This window comes from Vanellus vanellus, assembly GCF_965231255.1.
Source record: "Vanellus vanellus genome assembly, chromosome: 9".
NCBI classification, from domain to species: domain Eukaryota; kingdom Metazoa; phylum Chordata; class Aves; order Charadriiformes; family Charadriidae; genus Vanellus; species Vanellus vanellus.
Genome location: NC_138914.1, coordinates 16,191,323 through 16,213,978, shown reverse-complemented (window position 1 = coordinate 16,213,978; position 22,656 = coordinate 16,191,323). Strand labels below are relative to the sequence as shown.

Here is a 22,656-nt window from a genome sequence, read left to right as displayed (position 1 = left end):
CTACATGAGATACAGTTTGAACCACAGACTCCAAAACAAAACAAAGAGCTTGTCTTTTTTCTCAGGGAAGCCTCAGCAGGACTGTGCCTCAGGATGTAACCTTCCGTATCACTCAGCATTTCGGACTATACAACATATATGTAAGAAGAGTGAGGAATATACATAGGAGAGTCACACAGTCATAACACTGTAAAGCACAAATGCCCACTATTCATTGTACTACATTTAGTAAAACTTCATTTTTTACAACTCTCTTAATTTTATCTTACGAATAGGATCTAGACCCGCTGCAAACCTAGACATGTATCGAACTTTACTCGCATGGATCAAATCAAAACCATGAATTTGCATTACCAGTTTGGACTGGCAATAGAGCCAAAATTCACTAAGTCCTCTAGGTATGCCACATTACGCTGCTTCCAAAAATCAGTTTGCTAAAGGAAATCTTCCTGGAGAAAATGTCAGTTGCGTACTTTTCAATATGCTTCATATTTCTGCATTTTTCTGCATCAATTTGTTATGGAACTATCTTTCAGATTACCCCTGCTTTTATACTGCTTGGTGTTTGTTTTTAAGTAGAGTCATAAATGTATTTCCATTTCATGCTATTCTCAGTTAGGAATAAAATGACGGTACTTCCAAGAAAGAAAATTACCAGGGAATCTGTTCTGCATTTGTAGGCAGGAGTGAGGCGCTTTGAATGGAGAAGAAGAATTAAATTAGCCCCAGATATAGGGGCTGAATACTAGCCATGTGTTTTTGAAGTGAGTATCTGCAAATTCATTCCTATAGATTCTTTACAGTCTGAACTTTATACATACAACAATATAGGTATAACGTGGTAAAAAGTTTGCTGCCCTACAGCAAGCACAAGTCTATCCAATTTTTAGGCAAAACACTTTTTTTTTTTCTCTTCCAAAGGGACCATCGGTCTTTGAATAAAATATTTTTACCTTCCCCCACAGCCACCAGTTTAGAATGAAAGCATATTCCATGTTTAAGATTCTATATTTACTTAGTTTAAATATTTATGGGTGAGATGTATATACAATATTGAATAAAACAGAAACCAGATTCATTCCTTAATGAGTGAGAAAGAATAGACTTCATATTGGGCAAAAAGTAGCGTTAGAAATTGTCACTGCCTCTTCGAAGTCAGCAACCACAAGAAATGTTAAGTCTTCTCAACTACTGTACAGAATAACAAAACCAAAAGAAAGTGTTATTACGTTTTCTTCTATATTATCAGATTTTTATGACAAAGGTTAGAATGTTAAAAAACGTGTTTAAATTTATTCAGCTGTTCTCATAGTTTCATGTTTCACTGGGCTGCTACACTGCATTATGTTCCCACATGACTGGATTAAAGCTATCTAACAGGCTGGTTAAGTTATTAGTCCAGCATCTGAATACTTGTTCAGAACCTTTTTCATCAAGTATTGACAAGCTGCAAAAGTCATAATGAAATTCATTTTTTTTTAAACGGGACATCAATGGTATTTGTCAGATCAACACTTCTAAAGACTGCTCTTCCTCCAAAGGCACCGATAAACTAAAAATGGTGTGAAACCCAGTTGCAGGGGGACTGGCCAGCCCAAGGGAGAGGTAACAGGATACAGAGACTTTAACCTTCAGGTCATCAATTTAAATTCAGCTCAAGTTGATCATGACCAACATTCCCACATGATGAATGTTTGTTAGCCTGTGTAAAGAAATAGACACAATAAATATTGGTGGACACATTACCAAGGTAACTGATCCCCTTCGGTAATCTCAGAAGAATACCTACAGACTGACGGGGCACACAACAATCCTGATTCCTGTAGTTTCATGGAATCTATCACCGACTGCATATCCTGAAACAATGTCCCAACCACAATCAAATTACTTAGGACAGGGTTTGCAATGTTTTATTTTTTTCCAGTAGGTGCACGTTTCAACTAGAAGCATCTTCAACAGTGATCACCACTGAGTTCACCTTGTCATAATAAAGCATAAGGTGCAAAACCAGAAAACTATATTGAAAAATGCCATTAAATTCATTGCTATTATATCCCAAGTACTACTGCTAGGCAGATTTGGTTGAACTGTTAAAAGTGTGGAAATAGGAAAAACAGAGAAAAATCTGAGACAGCTGACAGGAATAACCAGAGGCATGGAAAGACCGCTTTATATGGAGTCTGAGATTGAGATTTAGTTTAGAGTCCAGATTAATAAATGTTGCCTGGTATGAATATATAAAATAATGATTATTACAGGCATTTTTTCAGAGCCTGAGGGTTATGAATAAAGCTAGGCACAAAGGTTCTCTCCTAGCCTGTAAGAATTCTGGAGATTTCAGAAAGGTCTTGTTAGTATTAGGTCAAATCCTTTCACAATTTCCACAAAAGCAGAGATACCCAACCTATTACAGACAATAGTCCAGTGGTAATGACAGTTGCCTTGGATGCATTAGATATTCAACTGGGTTTTAAGTCTCTATTCAGCTGGATTCAGAAAAGGAAATTGAACCAAAGTCGCATGTCTTAAAGGATAATGCCCTAACTATTAGGCTCTGGGTATTGTAATGCAGATTTCTCTCAAGGTTTCTAGTTGAGCAGTTCCATTTTCAATAAATTAGTTATTTGCTATTTGAAATTAAACTACCCTTGATGTGAGAGAGGTTTCAGGTTCGGGAAAGCAACAACTTCTATCAAGACTTCCATTAACTTGAAAAATTCTCTAGCAGCTTTGGTATTTCCAAGAGCGAATGCAAATAAGTTTCAAACATTTGTGAATGGTCTTTTTTTGCTTTGTGGCAACACTAAAGAGGGGACAGTGAGACCAGGCCATGCAATCTTTTCCTGTTCGAGGTATCAAGTGATTTAAGGCTGGGGAATCACTGCTACCAGTCATCCATCAACGAACCTCTCATATAAAATAAAAATAACAAAATGGGCCATAAAATGAAAACCATTTTCATTTAAAATTGATCAAGGAAAAGAGCAACAGCATTCATATCACTTTTTCTTTGCAGTTGACAATTTTTATACCTGGGAGGATAAGGCCTTTAATCTGAGCTTTAACTAACATATGAGTAATCTTTACTGTGATATCTTTTTATCCTTCCCATCTGTAAACTTGAAAATATGTTGTTCCCAAATTAAACACTAATTTTCATGTGATTTTAACTGTAAGTCTGTATTCTATTTCTATCGTTTGTCTTACGTTTGACTGTTACCTGACTCTATCAAGATGCTTATTGATCACAACTTTCAATTATGGTAACTGCCTTATGCAGTACACCAATTCTAGTCAACTAGAATCATGTAATATAGTTTATCCATAGTTCCACAATAATTATTCATTCTTGAAGACCTCTGCTCACCTCCAGAGTTTACCACTCTATCAAGTCATAGCTTTTAAAAATTCTCCCTCTGTAGAAATGTTTCTGTTTTCTCTGCTCTCCTACTCAATTTTCCGATTCCTGTTTTGTTTCAGTCCTCTCTGTCCTTCTCTGTCATTATGTGGGGTTTTACAGTGGTTTTTGCAGCTATTTATGCCAAATTCATAACACTGGTATCTAAGCACCCATTGATTTCTCCCTTTCCCAGACTAACAAACACCCACTTCTCTAGAGCATTCAAGTCAACGCTGTGCTAAGCAGTTCCCTACACTGGTAGGTCCCCATGCACACAACATCATTAATATGGTGTTGACTTACAATCTTTTATCAATTTAACTTCTGTTCACTGTGAATGGAGAGATAGCATTAAATTGTGCAAATGGTAGCCCTTCTAAAGACAAATTACGAGACAGTGAAAGTCCTGTGTGGGAAACAGAAATGCTGCCAAATGAACTGCACATAAATCTATGCAGTCAATAACCAGGATACAGACTGCATCCTTCCTACTTGTGCTGAGTGCTATCCTACTATATGAAAAGCTCCACTGCAATGAAAATAGACACTAGCAAGGCAGAAAAAGATTTGTCTTTAAAACCAACAGCCTGTCATGAATATAAGTTTCTATTCCCCCCACCCCCAATTTACCATATTACAAAGCCACAATAGTTCACAATGCAATGCATTTGGATACCGAACTAGGTGATACATCTACTGCCAGAAAAGTAATGTGTAATGAATCACATTATTCTTCTAGTGTTTTAAACAGGTACAAAGAAACAATAATAAAAGAACTGCCAAGGAAGTCCACAGTTCTAATTTTATACTGTCTATAGCTCTTCAGACTAAAAAATAATTCACAGATGTCACTTTCAAAATTAGCATTTCTATTAAAAAGAAAACCAGACTTATCCTAGTTGATCTTAGACACCGACTTACCAGAATAATTCCACGGAGGCAGATAAATGCATCTGCATGAATAAGGATCTGCACCGCAGGATTTAATAAAAACATACACATTGAAAAAAAATAAAATGATAGCCTAGGAATTAAGTCAGAAATTTTGGCAAACATTTTTTTTATAACTGCAATGCAGTTCATTTAGTTGACTGTTCCTGAGTTCAGATCTAATACACATTGCTTTGAAAAGAATTAACACATTTAAAGCAATTTCACTCTTTAGAGCTTCAAAACACACTGTGTTTTCTATGGTTCCTAACTGGCAATGCACTTTTGGACCACAAATTCTTCCTATCACCTTGCTTAATTATAACACTTCCTTTTAAAGTTAACGTGTTTGAAAAACGGGTTCATAAAATCCTTCAGTTCTACATCCAAAGGAGCTGTTAAATTAAAAGAAATTAATTGCAGGCCTAAAAATATGGGAATTCAAAATGGGGCGTGAGGAGAATTTAGGCACCTCCAGCCAAAATGGTGATCCTCAAGGCCCCTATCTCATCCTGAAGATGTCTGTTCTCTGAAGACAATACCTTTTGCTACGGTAAGGTAGGCCAGACACAGGAGCTGCGTCTCTGTCCACGGCCAGCGTTTACCTCTCCAACCAGGACTGAACATCTCACGGCACAGCTTATGTCTCCGCCTGAGCGGGATCTGGAAAAGCAGCCCACCCCTGCCCAGATGAGCTGAGAAGTTCGATCCAACAGGCGTTCTCAAAGCCAGCCTAAGCCAGCCTAATAAACGCCAACCAGGTGGGTTTCCTACAAAATTCTTCAGGTGCTATTTCTCTGTGAACTGGTAGATGAAGAGCAGTCGCTCCTAGCCTAGCAGCGGGACTACTCATCCCAGAAGCAAAATCCCCAGGTTCAGCCTAGGAGTCAAAGCAATATCTCTTAGCAGAGTGTTCTAATCAACAGGCTACAGGCTGCGTTACGTGCTGGGATGAGGACGGGGATATATTAAACCTCTTCTACTGAAGCTGTATCATCGTACAGAAAATAATTCAAGATTCATTGGGCCAGCGAAAGAACACAAGAGGGAGCAAGAGTCTGTAGCCTAGTGATTTGGGCACTCAGCTGGGGAAAGGAGTCTTGGGTTCCTGGCCTTTGCTCCACAGAAGGTTCATGCAATTTATCTAACGGCCTTTCCATAATGTAAGTCCTAGCCTGAATCTAGCAACGTTTTCCTTCTTGATCCAAGTTTATAAATAACATTTTGTGTAATCACGTTTATCAATTTGAATTTCACAAACATCAGTGTGTCTTTTGTATGCTTTTAACACTAAATTTTAAATAGAGAACATCAAAAAAACTGAAATGTACCAAACCCCTAAAGCTTACTTCACATTAATTTTGCTCTATATGTATATAAAGTACAAGAACTTACCTGACAGCAGGTTAAAAATAATATTAAAATGCAAAAGCCTTTATTTACCTGTGTCAATAATGCTGCTTTGAATTACTAGGTTGGACCTTATTTTTTCATCTCACCTTCGTCAGGATGTGGTAAGGCTTTTAAGGAGTTATAACAGCAGTAATAGACTTCTCATCTCTTAATTCTGCTCAGTTTCAGTTTCTGATTCTCACTTAATAGTATTTTCATTTGCTGGTTCTCATTCCCTAGCACAACAGTGCAATGTCATGCAGGCGACTGTTTAAATCCAAGCAAGTTTACCCTGAAATTCCCACTCCAACAATTTCATGGGCATATTTCTGGGTTTGCTAAACATTCTTTTTATAATAGCTTCATTTTGGGCCTAAGCCTACATAACAGGGTCCCTTTAAATAATATTCCATGCCTTGAAACATATTACAAAAACTGTTATATCAAGGCAAGTTATGCAACAGCTCTCTATGGTTTTAGCATATTTACTCTGTCACGCCATATGTGAGGCTGCAGCCTCCACAACAAAACCTTTACACACTGAAGTCATTATCTCTGTGAAGTCTGCGACTGGCATTTAAAACTTATTGATGGCCTGGGTATTGGTGGCTCAGTAGGCAGCACTCTTGCCGGAGGCCCAGAAGGTCAGAGGTTCACATTCTGCTCAAAGAACAAGTTGGACATGTTCCAGGATTGTGTGTGGGCTGTGCTAGACTCCTAAAGGGGCAGTCCTTAGGACAGTAAGTGAAACCTTGTCTGTGTTGTGGATATCAAAGTCCTCTTGGAAATGGAAGAGGAAGAGAAAGAAGCAAGTTTAAGTTGCCTGAAGCGAGTGAACGAAAATGAGCGTACTTGCCAGGGACGCGGATTTAGTTGTGCGTGCTAAATACAGACCCGTACAACTACAGTACACCGAACAGTTTTAAACAAGCCATTTTGGTCTTTGTGGTGAGCATACGTTCAAGAGACAGGTACAGACTGCCAGGCATGGGCACTATTAGCTAACTTCCACAACAGCAGAACGACTTGGGATTCAATTTCACAGCATGGAACTATGAAAAATGCACGTGTAGTTTCGCTAAGTGAGGAATCTATACAAAAAAGGTTTAACGCTGGTAAAACTTCAGAGCATGCTATATAATTACTGAAAAAAATCTTCAGCCAAATATCCAAGTCAATACTAGCAACATATATAGAGAATAATATAAATGGAGATTCAACCTGCTCTGGTGTTAAACTTTGATACTTGAATATCCCAGATGTCTCCCTCCTCCTCTTCTTCTTTATAGACGGGTAAAGATGGATCTCTTGAAGAAACTGGGGATCACACTCTAGGCAAAGGTTGGACAGGTGATCAATGTACAGCATGAGATTTTGCCGTGGCTATGTGCCTCCAACAGTGACTGGATCATCTGGTTTAGAAAAACAATTCAAAATTGTAATATTTTCTAAAGAACTTATTTAGGGAAAAATTAGCAAAAGGGAGAACAAATTATTTTTATAACATGGAATATACCACAGAACTTGTTCCCATAATTATATATGTTTTAAAAAGTCATTTATGTCTTATTTAACATTTAGTTCATTAACTTTTAAATTCCTTAGAAGTTAGCCTTCAGAGGGTCGTATCCCATTTCCATTGGCAGAATGCGTTCAATAGTTACTGAATAGATATGAAGTTATTCCTAAAAGTTTCAATTTCCTTTTTTGGTGTATAACACAACCACACAAAGTGCCAAGGCCAGGTCTGGCCTATTATTTGCACAGGCTTTGGAGCAAGCCACTATTTATTAGCCAAATGGGATTCTACTCTGTAGTGCACTTCAGGGAGGTATTCACAGAGGTTAATGTTTGCTAATGAAGATTCATCTCCCAACACTCCCTCCATAGGCTTTCAGTCAATAGACTGAAAGAGCATTTTCTAAAGGACGATTCAGAACACCTAAAGTGAGACTCTTTCTTCTAGCATTTAGGAACATCATCTTTTATCTACCTATCTTGTACATAGTGCTTTTTTTTTTTTTCTTTTCTTTTTCACAGAAAAACAAATAGGGCCCTCCTTCCCAGAAATATCCATTAGTATAATGGACCTTTGGGTTGAAGTTTGGTGAAATCAACCTGTATTTAAGCAACAGTGTTTACACACAGTAAAACAGATCATGAATCACAAGCACCACGGCATCTTTAGGCTATCGCACAATCAATGTGTAAGCAATGAGATTCTTAAACAAAACAAGTTAATGATGGCATTATTTCTAGTTTAGAAACAGAGGAACCCATACCATAATCCCAGTGCAAATTTGCAAAGAATTATGAGTTCATTTTGTGGCTCAAATATGAAAAGAAGCTATTTCAAGGAACGAAGGATGTCCTCTTAACCTGTGACAACAAATTTGTTTGTTTTTTTCTCTTCTCAGTAAGAAAGCAATTAGGTTTTTTTCCAATAAAAATATCCTTGTCCATATATAAACACTCCTGGTAATCATGTAATTACCTTACCCAATCAGATTAAATTGCTGTCAGTTGAGTTCCCACTGTTGATTAACTTTCGTGTACTCTAAACCTAAATGAAGTCTTTAGTCATTTACAAAGGTGTCTCTATGATTCCAACAAGCATAACAGCAATATATTTTTTGCCATAATCATCAAATATCCAAGGTCAAGGATAGATCACAGTGGACCCCTTTTTTAAAACCCAGAGAAATACAGAATTAAACCATGTTGCTTATTTTTGTGTTTCTTGCCATGCCTTCTAAATGTAATAGTAACCTTTGACCCCCACACATTAAACACCATAATTATGTAATTAAAACTAATTATGCAATTTAACATACATATTTTTGTCCTACAACAGGCAGGTCAATTACCTCACTCATTGACCTTGGAAGCTTTCACAGTTTAAACAAAACAATGAGGCTTTCAATTAATTTTAAAGTACAAACAGAGAAGGAGCAGCAGAACCACAAGTCTTCAAGCTAATATTGCATAGATGGATCACTTACAAATCTCTTCATTTTGTAATACATAAAACAAGTCCCTTGATAAAAACTTCTAAACACCTTTCTTGCCTATAGGTTTCTATCATTAGAAATGTTAACGCACTTGCGAACAAATCATAGACACATTACTTGCCAAATGCAAGCAAGAAAGGGGGCCATATATGGCCATATATTATTTTTCTTTGTCCCACTTCTTTTCTTCAGTATACTTTCCTTCGCTCCATCTCTACCTGTTTCACCTTCACTTTCTGAAGTCTTTTTCTTTCCCTTTATTTCTTCGTTATCTTCTCTGTTCCATCGCTAGCTGTAAAACTCGGTAGCAATTTATATATTACCGATATACCTATATTAGCCATTGCCTTTTCCAGTTTCGGCTTGCGTCCCTAACCCCATTCACAGGATGGTGTTTCTCATCAGATCCTGGCTCCTGCGGATGACAATCCAGCACACTGAGGGGACATGATTGCAGAAAGCTACAGCTAAACCAAACATGGTACATGTTCTCAAAAACATTCTAAATTTTCCAGTGCTGGAAGCTTGGTACGAGTGTGAGACACTTTATGAATTACTGAAATATGTTTCACCTGGATAATGTCTTTATTCTCTTCATACACTGCACTGAACATTTTTAAATTGCACAGCAGAGACTCATGCAATAACACACTGTGTCTTTTCTTTCTTTTGACCATACTCTTTCTTTTCAAAGAGAAAAATTAGCATTACAATTCAACCACATTTTTATTTTTCAGTAAACTAAATCCCATTCACGAGAGAACAATTCTTAAAGCAAGGGTAAGCCCAAGAGCTCGACATTAAAAAGGATCCTGTTGTGCTATCTTTTTTTTTGCAATTGCTATCCACAAATAGGTCCACCAAAATTAATAGGCTTAGCTGTGAAGTAAAGTGCCAGACAACCTATAGATAGGTATACCAATCAAGCTTTAAGCTGTTTTCTGTAAACCTGGGTTTCTGTGGGGATCAGAAAATAGTTACTGGAAAAATATATGTGCAAATCTTTGCTGACTTCTTGGAAGTAAGGCAAAAACATCTACAGTGCGCTTTGTGCTCTGGTGTAATTTCCAACACCATTTTTGGAGTCCTTTTGGTTCTCTGCCTTAATTGGGCCTGACTTGCACAAGCAGCTCCAACAGGTATCAGTAAACCTTTGACATAATGGAAACAAGGAGCACTGAACTCTGCTTGCGGAGTTACAACAGGAAAGAAACAATTTAAGATGGTAGCAGGCCTTATTGCAACATTAAACCTCAAATTGGATCTGACCTATGTAAAGTAAACCGATATATTGAAATAGTGCCCCAAACTTCTGGACAATAGTTTGAAGGAAAATAATACAGTGCCTGTAGAGAAATTCTGTCCAAGGGAACGGAGGACATTATTCCTTATACTCTCATTTAACAAAAAGGTTCCTTCTGTTTTGCACGGAACATTAAAATTCTATTTCAGCTCATAGAGCATCCCAAACAGAGCAGCAAAAGAATGTGTGAAGGAGTCCAAATATGGTGCTATTGAAACAGAGTAGATTAGAGGAATTGGGACAGAATCCTCCAAGTGGCTAAATAGCAGCAGGAGATCAGCTTCGCAAACAGCAGGATGCTGTTCTTTCCAGACGTGAGTGACATAATACAGGCAAAACAATCAAGATTTAGCTGATAAACGTATGCATTAGGAAAAAGCCTTGATGTAGAACTTTCATACTCAACACACTTTTAGGTAAATTCTGTAGATGTAATTTACACTAGAGAGCATTTTGTCGTATATGAACACGTCATGTTAATCATGTAAAACAGAATCCTTTATAACATAAAGACAATAATTTGTAAGCGCCTAAATGCAGAAAACACGAGTATTTGCTTAACAGTTCAGTAAATGGATAAAGCCAAAAACTTCCGTAGTTTGACACAGCTTCAATTCTGTCCTGACCCAGTCTATGTATATTAGGTTAACTATACATAAAAATATTAGCCCCACATATCTACTGTATCTAGAATAAATAAGTAAAAGAATCTGTGTAATCCTATTGATTATTCATAAATTCCATATTATAGCAGCAGTATTAAGGAAGTTTTAAGGTTCTGAAGGGAACAATTGCATTTGTAAAAAGATATATTGAGATATCAAAATAAGATGCACTAAATGAAAACATGGAACATTAGATCATTTTGATTTCTAAATTTCATGGGATTTTATAAAATCACACTTTCATTCTAAACATCTATTTTTCACTCACGCTATTTTCAAAATATCGTTTAAAAGGCTGAGATTCTACTTACTTTCCATTTTATGCTATGAGCAACCAGCAGAAAGTTTATTCAATTGTTTTTTTACTAAGGAAGTGCAAAATATTATGCATAAAACATCTGTCTTCCCCAAATTCTTCCCTGTCCTCCCCCAAATACCCTTGTGGGCTAATTCCTTTAGTAAGTTTGAAATAAATTGTAATTCTTAGGTCAAGAACAGCTTCCAGCCTGCAGTAGAGGCCACACTTCCCCTCGACTCTTAGAACACTGTGAGACAAGAACCGAGTGGTGGGGTAACTGCAGGAGGCCTGGTAGAGAGCTCAAGAACATTGGAGCACATCACAGTTCCATCTACTGCAGCACCCTTTCTCCTGCGGTGGCTCCCTGTACAGACTCCCAGCTTAAGCAACCTTCACACCATGTATTTTATGCAATGCAAACAGTATCTCAGCATTTAATAGCCTCTGACGGATTATATTTTTTTTTTCCCCTCACGAATTCGTCAAATCTTTTTGAACCAGCAAAAAAGCTGGCACTCACAGCATCATGTAGCAAGAAGTTCCACAGAAGAATTGCAGTTTACAGGAAGAAATACCCAATTCCTTCCCCCTGCCCCGTGATTTTAGATTTTTTTTTAAACTCCCCAACCACTAATTTTATTCGATACTCTGATTAATCATGATATAAGGGATAGTCAATAGCCATTTTGAACTTCCCTCTTCATGACAGATGGCTTTATACTCACAGGCATGTTGTTAAACCTTATTAGTTCTCCAGTTATCAACTATCCAGTTGACTGTTTTCATTCAGAAATCAGTTTAAGAGGCAATTGTGCCTTTGGGAGCATGAGCTATAGTGATTAAGGAGGCAGGACAGAGAAAAGGCCAACCAGAAGCACAAAGGCACAGAGTTCCCCTGCCGTGGCTTGGGCAACCCCATAAGAACATCATGACATTTGCAGAAGACACCTGAAGACTGTATTCCCTGAGCCCTTTCTTCATCTATCATCTGATCACAACCAGGCATTTTGTATCACATGACCGAGTGAGAGAACATGACAGATGATGTGTGTATTTTGACAATGTGATGGACATGTAAATATTTATGTAAATTTATGTAAAAATTTATGGTCATTTCTTCTGGAGAAAGACCAGCATACAGAGCAGATCAAGTTCTTGCTAGCTGGCTCCAGTCTATGGAACCTGTCACAAGTTGGCCATCTGCGACGTTAATGTGCATGATTTCTGGAGATCTTTCATAAAACTGTACGAACGGACGGGAATTTGAAACGATGAAGAGATAGCCACGGTATTCAGCAGTTCTAGCTCTAGTCCCTGCTCCGCTGAAAAACGACGAGATGATGCTGCTGCTTTGCGATTACCTGCAGCATTGTGCAGTCATTGAAATACGTAGTCATCTTGTTCTCATCACCACAGGGAGTGTGACTTATTTACATGTACGGATGTATTGCACATTTATAGCATGTTTGGTACAGAGCAGAGCAGCTCTGTAAAAGCTGATTAAGACATTATGCTGAACTAAAAATTGAATGCTTTGTGAATATCTGCGTTTTGGCCTTTCCCCAAATGTCTTCCCCCCACAATGTGAGAGAGGACAGCTGGAGTAGACTAACTTTCTGTACACAAGAGACTTTTTTTTTCTTTCTTTTTGAAGGTATTGCTTGCATATTATTACATTTACATGAAGGATCTTTATTTTTTCCCATATATAGTAAATTGCACTCCAGTATGTGAACGTTGTATAGCCATTTCCCCCCCAAATACAAAACAGAATTATCCTCACTGTCATTCAAGCTTTTTTCCTCCCCCCCGTTACAAAGAATTGATGCAAATCTATTTTTGTTTGGTCTGTTTTATGCTGACAGCAATTAATTCTAAAGCCTACAGCATAAAGACATACAAGTATCACATATGTTTTTAATCTACAAGCAAGTTATCCAATTATTTTAGGTAAACTTTATGATCACAACCATTCTTACCAACTCTGATACGATAGGTTATTTTCTTCTTAATGGCTTAAGACTCATACACGCTGCTATGGGGAATATATTCTTGCACATTCCTCATGTTTTACCTCCTGATCTTGAAATAATAATACAATCAATGAGCACATTTTGTTTACACTTATTAGTAAAAAGACACTAAAAGCATGCTGGGAAATAATATTCCGTGCCTTAGGACTCAAACAAGTTCTCTTTATAAATAGAGCTTGTGTAAATCACAGGCAAAGTTGACAAATTTCATGGATTAGTCATGGTGAAAATATCAAATTTCATGGTTTAAAACAGATTAATAGGAAAATCATATTAGAATCCCAACTATCCAAATTCTGCATGTTGTTGAAGAATGAAATGAAAAATAGTGATAGTTCAGGAGTGCATTCGCTTATTACACTTGCATTGAGTCACATATGGAGCATAAATCTTCCTCACCAAACAAGTGCCTTGTAAAACCTCTGCAATCTATATTTAGCTACATTAGGCAAGCCACCCTAGAACCAGAACATCAGGAACTCCAGAGACTGTACTACATTCAAGCTATTTCAATGCATTTTTCCATCAAATTATCCTAACGTGAAAATATTTTGTCACCTTATAGAAAAACTTTGACTAACAGAAGAAAGAGACTTTGAAATGGAAGCTGCTGTTTTCACAATTATTTATATTTGGTGCATTTAATTAAAAACTAGGGAAACAATCTCCTGAAGAAGTTCCACTTTAACAGAATAGCACAGTATTCTGGCAAAAATATAAAATTCATCCCAATGAAAAACAACATTTGGAGTTAAGAGAAACTATCAGTTTTCATGTAAAACTTCATGGCTTTTAAGTCTTTCATGATGATGTAATTTAAAGTGAGGCCTTATTTGAAAGAGAGGTTACATATAACCATGTGATTCAAAGAGACTTGTTGACTATATAACTATTTGGCTTGATGCCTACATCTCTCCTACTTAGCTGTATAGACCACTTGTCATCTTTGCGTATGAAGACAGCCAATTTGTCAGACATTTGCTTTAATTCTTTTTCTTTGTCTTCTTTACAATATCCTTCATATACATCCTGGTCATCAATATCATATATCTGACTGGAGGATGGAAATTCGTTTGTGTCTCCGTCTTATTTCCTTTGCATGCAATCCTCCTGGGTCTTATAGGATGTACTTAATAAGAACCACATTATTCTGCTAAAGGAAGTCCTTGAGCAGACTTTGAGAAGCAGTATGGCAAATTAGTTTCAGAATGTGGAAGGTCAGGTTGGAAATAAAAAGCTGCAGTTATCTGCGATATTTTCTGCAGTTCAGAAATTAAGAAAAAGTGGTCTAACTTTCAAGAAAGGATTTGTTTCATGTTTTTCCCTTAGAAAGCTGGACTAATTTATCCACAAACAATAACGTGTTGGACGTTAGCTGAAACTAATTAAAATTAGCTTTTAGTTAAATTCACATTTTTAATATATGAGCAATCACGCTTCTCTTCCAAGTGTATTTAAATGCTTTTGTTTGCACAAACTTAGAACATTATTTGCAACAAATTCTATACCGTTCAAATATTTAAACTGAAAAGCGTATTTGAGTTTGAACATAAATAGCCCTTTAGGTGGTTGGAAATGCCAGGTTTATAGCTGTCCTTGCAACCTTAACTCTGCCCCCTGGTGTCTATAAATTATGGTTATTTCTAACTAATGATCACACACTATTTTTCACTCTAGGATCTCAGTGACGCTCTGCTCACAGGCTAAACGTTTCCTTGCAGAGCGAAGCGGCCTTTCAATAGTACCAGTTTGTAAAATGCGGCCTTTGCTGAGCATCTCCCTGAAACTACATTACTATTTGCTTCCTGGGCTTCTCTGTGCTGCTCATCGCCGTCTCTGGGTATCTCTAGAACACTAAACAAACTGCTTTCTGCATCTTCTTTGGGATCTGAAAAGAGCGTTATTATCTGTGTGGGAAAAGATGGTGCACAGACACTGGGCAGAGTTTCAAAAGCCTTTGTTTGTTGCAGATGTCTTGGTCATTTGCTCTAATGCATTAGGCTTGCTTGTGTAAAGTTCTGCGGATTTTACAGTCCTTTTCATTTTTGCAACAGTTGTATAGACTTTAACACGTTATATTTGACACATCTCTATAAAATAAAATTGTACTTTTCATTTTCCTCATCTTGTAGATGTTAAAAAGTGACTTTTGCCTTGGCGGCCCAGAGAACTGTTAGAAAAGGTCTAAAACTCAGAACCACTCCTGGTGCTTCAGCACTGGTTTTGCTCCTGGGGACCAGATACTTTTACCACAATGGTGATGCTTTCATTGCTCTGACGTACTGTCAGTGCTCTATACATCTGAGACAGGTCATGACAGAAACAAATAGAAGTTCCTATTTTGTTCTACACAATTTGTTAGCACATAAGAATTCTGTAGCAAGAGAATGGATAGGGCTAAGTTGACCAACAACATTATTATATGTCCCTCCCACAGTCGCTGTTCCGTTTAATATGCAACTTGAGAATGTATTTAGTATAACAGATAGCAAGCATGGAAGTGAGGTGCTACAGAAAAGGTAGTAAATGGCTGTATAACTGAAAAGCGCTGTAATATGTACCAAAAAGGGCATCAAAACAAAAATTGTATGAGCTACTTGAAATTTGGCACTTCCTAACTTCCAGACTTTTGATTTACACCGTAATGCCCATTTAGTGAAACCATTTTGTTGACTTGCAATATATACTTACTGTATTAAAAGCAAAAAGTTACAGATAACTTTAATGATGGCTCGTCAGTATCAGAAGCAAAGTTTGAGCTCTTAACAGTGACAGCTGAAGTACATATATAGACCATTTAAAACAAACCTGCGGTTATTGGTAATCGCTTCCAATTATAGCGTTGTGCACTGAAAGAAAAAGCTGCTAGCTTATATAACTCAGCAAATGAAAGCATTTTGGTTTGCTTTGTTTATTGTTAAGACACACTGGAGCATAAATCCATCACTTACTGTCTGAACAAAATCTGAGTGCCCTCTCCCGAATGGCCATGCAAACTGAAAAACAGTGAAAATAGGGCTTTTGATTCTTTAAACCTACCAGCTTTCCCTGCCTATTTGGAAATGGATCTGATCCAAAAATCAGCTGGACTTATAAGGAGCCTTTTTGTTGATTTCACAGTAAGGTGGCATACAACTCGAAGGAGTTCAAGCAATGTATATGGTCAGGTTAAAAATATCGAATCCACTCTTTGTTTTTACCATCTGTTTTTCAATCACACAGACCTCAGTGGATTTCTCATTATCTGTTTTAACATCAGTAAATTAGAATCAGCTACAAAATTTAATTAAATAAATTTCTTCCTAGAAGCAATGCATGCATCAGTAAGACCCAATAATAGCCTCAGTCAAGTCTATCAAAACCCTCCCATTTTCTTTGGCAAGAGCAGGTTAAAAAGGAAATACTGTGAAAATCCCAATTTACTCTCCAGTAGCAACCTTATGTGTTTTGTGTCTGTATTTCATTCTCCTCAGTGACAAAAAATTATTACAATAAATTTTTGGTTCTTAACATTTTGGGGTGCAAGAACTTCAAAAGACATGTTTGATTTTCTATTGACACTGAAATGAGAAAAAAAACCCACAATATTTCCTTTACAATTCTAAAAAACCCCCAAAGGAATACCAATTTTGGGCTAAATTTGGTCAAAATTTTGACATAATAATCTCTCCCCCACCTTCTCATATACTGAAAGAAATAAGTAATCCATGTTTGTAAAGTGTTTTAATGACCTCAGATGAAAATTACAGAAATGCAAAGCAAGTGTAATTGTTGTTACTGTGATGAAAATGTCTAGTTCTACTCACTATGTTCATTGCCTTAAGTAACACAGTGGGTAGCCTGTTATTACTAAAGGAATAACCTTTTTCATCAAACACTCTTTATAAAAATATTTCCCTGGAAATGTAACACAGCATGTAGCAAGACTACTACAATTTTCCATCGACTATGAGTACATGCAGCATAGGTACTGTATTTAGATAATTTTACTTGAGCTTTTTGGCAATAGTTACTCTCAAGGAAACCGACATTAACCTGAAATTTAGAGTCTGTTATCCCCAGGCCAGCTTCACTGGAATTTTTAATATGGCACTGTCTATTCAACAGTTGTGTGTAAAATGCCAATAAACTGGCCAGAAAAGAGCTGAAGGGCTAATTGCCTTTTAACTCCACTGTGATGATAAAGTCACGTAGAAAGAAAGGAAAAACTCCCACTGCTTTAACAAGTTTATCTGACTGCCACTTTAACATTCTCTGTCTGCATGCACTTTAGTGCATTCACCAATAAAAGGATAAAAGCATGCAAAATCCTATACCCTCAATAACTAAGAAAGTCCAGATTCAAAACGTCTGCTCTGCTGGAATCAGCCCATTAGGTCAGCTAGCTTTTTGCGTGGTACTCGATTTCAACTATGCAGTACATACCAAGAAAAAAATCTCCTTTTGATGCAGAAGATTACAAATCCTTCGGAAACCAGAGTGAGAGAAGAAAAGGAAGGATATCGTTTTGAAATAATAATAAAAAGCAGAAACTGCTTCTCACAGACAAAAGGTGAAATAGCACTAATCAAGTCAGTGGTGAAATTCCCATTGACTTTAACAGGTCAAGGATTTAATCTCAAAATAAAATACCGTACAGGAAAATATAGCATCATTTAATTTTTAATGCTGGATAAAGATATAATTTCAATTTTAAATTAGTCTCTGTTCCTTCAACCACATTTTATGTTCTTCTTTTCTATACTTCCCTCTTCAAAAATCCAGTTTTATTAATAAATTTTTTTTTACCTGATTGTGACTGAGATTTTCCACCTAACTCTGGTTTTCTGCACTTTTTGCAGTGTTACCTCTTATTACCCATAATAATATCCATATTTTTATTATCCATAATAATAAAAGCAGGCATCAAATGATGTCAGTTATGGAAGTCAATATTCATAGACAGAAGGCGTATTTTCCTTTGCTGCTGAGTGATAACCATTCTTGTCCTACTTGATTCTGCAAAATGAGATGGTTATTAAAAGACACTTCACAGAATGATTGAAAGGAAGAAACTAGTGGTCACTTAATTTTTTGCTGGACCTGTATTTTCACTTTGACCAGAGAAGGAACACAGTCGGCTCTGATATTGAATTGACCTGTTCCATTTCATAAAATAAAAGCAGCAGTAGAGGCATTGTGATTGCCAGCTGCAAACTGAGTTGTTTTTCTATTAAAAATCTCTTCCATGTTTTTCTTATTGTAACCTGGAAGGAGTACAAAATCTGAAATCCAAAGGAATTTCTATAGAAAAGAATACTGTTAACACTGAAAGTTCCTCAAGTACTCACCAAAGCAAATGTTATATCAGATTACAGTAAAATTTAAAAGCAGAAGTTCAAACTAAAAATGAAGTGTCCTTCAAAACAGACTTATGTGCATTAGAACCTCTGCACTAATGTACTCATTTCCATACAGTTCTGCATTTCCCTTCTCCATCACTTTATAATTCGTTCCAGATTTTGTTATTTCTTTCACATTTGAAGGTACGTTGTTCCACATTTGGTTGATGAAAGGCTGAACTGGATGGAAATACAGTGAAACGTTAGAGGGAGAATGAAAACAAAAAGGAAGTTAAATTTTCAATATATAACAAAACTAAAGAAAATTTAGTGCTCAGAGAGACCCAGAATGTTCATGTTCACAGTCTAAAATCAACAACTTCGCTGTCTTTCCAAATTTAAAATGCCAATACCTACGGGAAGTAATGAATTTATCCATAACAATACACTACTTTCAGGTTGTCACTGCAGTTCAGGGGTATTCTTAAAGCTTAGATCTTTGTTACTAGATTAGAAGGCAGAGTAAACTAAAAGATCAAGCTAATCTAGGATAAACTTCTTTTCCACAGTTCAAAGGCATTGGCCTCTCCACAGGTTCAATTGCAGGTTTCTTTGAAGATGTGCCCTAAAGTTCATTAAAGAAATTTCACTGACTTGAACTGATTTCAACATTAAAAAGATAATGCAAGAGCTTCATTGCCAGAAAGAACCCGGCAGACTGACTTCGAAGCTTTTTTAGGTGGTATTAGCTTATTTTTTTATTCTTCCACTAAAAGCCTTTTTTATTTAAACAGATCTTTATGTTTAAATCCTTAAGAAAACTTAAAAAATTCAATGAAAAGACTCTTGAAAACACAGATTTTAAAAAATCCAGTTAAAAATCATTACTTAATTCCGTCTCCAGAATCCAAACTCAGCGTTTCCCCCCCTTAACAATATTTCCAGGTGGTAGTGCACACAGTGACCTGTTAGTTATTGCTTATGCAGCATCTAATCCGTGCATAGAGCTTCGCAAAGAAACATAATGGCAACAACAACTGCAGTCTTTAACAATGTAAGATTTAGACAGACGTACGTAGCCGTGTCTTAATAACAGGTGCTCCATAGCCCTGTGTCGATAGTAATGTAAAGAGTAAAACGCTTTCAGATTTTCTCAACCTCTGCTGAAATCAAGACACATTTGCTCATTGTAACTCCAGAGTTAGACTTGATCACTACGGTAAACATTGGTTTTTTTACACTAGTGTGAATGCTAATCTCCTTATTCAGAAAAAAATAGGAATTGTTGGTAGGACAATCTTAGGAAGGGGACTTTTACCAATAAAGTAGCTGAAGGGGAGGCTCCGCCTAGAGAACGGGACTACACATACTTTTGAGATTTGTTACACAATAGTTTGCAATGTATTACAACTATACGCTTTTTTTTAGTACAGAACGCTGCACTGATGACTTTAAAAAAATTAAGACACAGAAAATTTCCCAAATCAAGGGTAAGCATAGCAGCACGAGCTTTCAGAATAACCAGGCACCCTCTAACTTCCCGGCAACACGAGCTGTAGTTCCACGTTACTATAGACTTCAGACCACTGCACCAGACTCACAAAATGGTATTCTTGAATTGCATTCGATTTCATTTTTACTCTAAATACTAACTTACTGGCCAGATCCTGTCAAATAAAACCCCCATCCTGGAGTCTGACAACTATTATTTTGTAAACTCTGCTGATGCATAGAACTTGCCTTCTTAGACAATAAATTCTACATATTTAGGTCAATTAAATACTTGCATTGCCTCAAAAAATTGCCTACAGGACAAGTCAAATATTCTGGCAGTACTCTATTCCACCTTTAAGTTATTCTACCATGAACCTTTATGAGAAAATCCTAAACAGAGAACTGTCAAAAGTACCAAGGTTTCTTTGAAACACATCATCCTTGGCTTTTTTGAGGTGTCCTTTGCTACTCTTTCTCTTCATAAAAGCACACAGCTTTCTCTTTAAGCCTATTTATTTACTTTGCTTTTTCGAGTTCAAGATTTTATCTTGTAGATTTAAAAAAAAAAAAAAAAAAAAAAAAAAGACTGAACTACCTGCCAATGTTGACACATTAGGCTTTGTAGTAAAAGCTGTTGGGCTATGCAGCTCACTCAAGGAAACTCTGTGTTATCAGAATAATGGAATTGATTACAAAATAATTATTAAAAATATTACAAGATGACTGATACAGGTATACATACTGAAGACAAAAGGCTGAAATTCATATTAAAGCTTTTGCCATTTAGCAAATCTCCTGCTGTATATTCAACCTCTTGCAGAGATGACCAAGCAAGTATTTCACTGATTAAAAAGATATTGAAAAACTGATCCTTCTGTCACCTAACTTAATGTTAACCACATAATGTGATTAAAGCCCTGACACACAAAGACTATTTTTTTTTTAATTTACACAATGAATTTCCAGAATTTTGTCTACTATCTTGCATACAATCTACTTAACGCGTATTCCACACACAGAAAAAAATTCTATGGTATAACAACATTATCAAGTTGAAACAAGCAAAAGTTAAAATGTTCCAGAATTAAGATTATCTGTTCATCTTGAATTTTGCACCTTATTAGATATTAGTTATGATACAATCTCTAATTCCACATATATTTTTTTCTCAGGACTCCTGCCTCAATCAGCACACAGAACGGATGTCGGGCCTTCGCCCATGACCAACTACCCAACATTTTTGATACATCTTATCGTCAAGCTTAGTTAATTGAATGCTATTCAAACACTATCGTGAAAACAAAACTACTAATTTCATTCAGGCTTTTCTAGAGCATTCTTTATTATGACATTATTCCACTCATTTACCTGAGTATCAGCGTCCACTACTCGGTCGACTTGTAGTTATCCTCATCTCTCTGGACTCTCTTCAGTTACTCCCATTAGGGATTTTGCTCAGCCAGTTCCAATTTCCCCGTCTTTTTCCGTATTCAATCATTCTTATTCGTGTAGTGTGACCTCCACCACGCCCTCCAATCCCCATCTCACGATCCCCTGCCTTGCAGTTTAGCAGTCCCAATTTTTCTCCTTGTCTCCCGAACCACCGTTACTCTCCCCTCTCTGCACAGCTACCTCAGCTCTACCTTTCCCCTGCAGCTGATTTGCCATTTCTTTTCTTTTGAGATATATTCCCAAACTCTTTTTCCTGCTGCCTCAAGGTTTTTAATCAGTCTCAGTCTTCTCTGGATCTCATTCTCTCCTCTCAAATCAACTTGTTGAGAAAAATCCCAGTTACGGACTGGCAGATAACACGGAAGATAGAGGAGAGACAACCTCTCAGTTTCACCTCTGGACCTGGCACAACAGAAGTGCTCTCAAACTGAAAATAAGGGAAATCTTCCTCAGCCCCAGAGCTGATCACACAGAAGGAATCCTACTCACTAAAACCTAAGATCTTATGCAAAGTGGGATTCTTCTAAATTAACTAAATTTAACAGACAGTAACTTGGACAACAAAAAGTACATCCATGAAATGAATACTTCCCAACTGCTAAAACCCAGGACACTGTCGTGAATCAATGGGATCAGTAAATCTTTTCAAAGAAGTTTCCACTTGTATCATTTACTAGTTTGGGTTGGTTGTTGGTTTGGTTTTTGTTTCTTTTAACCGATATCCTCTGTCTTGCAAATAGCTGAGCCTTTTCAGCTAAGCACATGGAAGCATTTGTGCAGAGTATAAACTCTTGAGACAGATAACCTCACTTGGCAAGTGTCCCAAGTAATTTTATAAAATTATCAGCTAAAAGAAAGGATTTCTTTATGGGAAAGGTCAGACAACCTTTAAAAGAAGAAAGGATACTAGGCAGGTCTGTAAACTGGGAATATATAATGCAGATAAATAAACCCATACTACTGCTTTATTGTAAAAATCTATTTCATTTGTTTCTTTTTGTTGTTGGAACCAGAAAGGAAATTTTGAAGTGCTGTAACCATAAAATAAAAAGATGTAGAAAATCTTGGTTGATAATTATTTGTTAAAACAGCTGAAAAAAAACTCTATTAAAAAAACCCAGCAGAACAAGTTAATGAATACCTTAAAGAAATTTGTAAAAATATTCAATTCTATATTTTTTATATATTGATATAATGATATTTACATCTTTATATATTGATATATATTTAACATAGTGATATCAATGTTCATAAATTGATATAATTTGGGGGCCCTTCTTGCTAAGGATGAAAAAACCCTCCAGCATGATAGGAATAAAAAAATTGTTGTTCTCATAAATATTTAATAGAAGGAAAA

The 22,656-nt window shown here is 36.6% G+C and overlaps 1 protein-coding gene across 1 annotated transcript in view; it reads right to left on the bottom strand.

The window, feature by feature from the left end:
* Window positions 1-7,053: 7,053 nt before the first annotated feature.
* The window catches only part of ERC2 (ELKS/RAB6-interacting/CAST family member 2), a gene marked incomplete at both ends in the record, with an annotated part of 454,823 nt that continues 439,220 nt past the window's right edge, over window positions 7,054-22,656 (bottom strand). Inside the window, one exon of the mRNA XM_082487881.1 lies at window positions 7,054-7,134. Coding sequence (XP_082344007.1) covers window positions 7,054-7,134 — 81 coding nt within the window. The remainder of the gene's footprint in view (window positions 7,135-22,656) is intronic.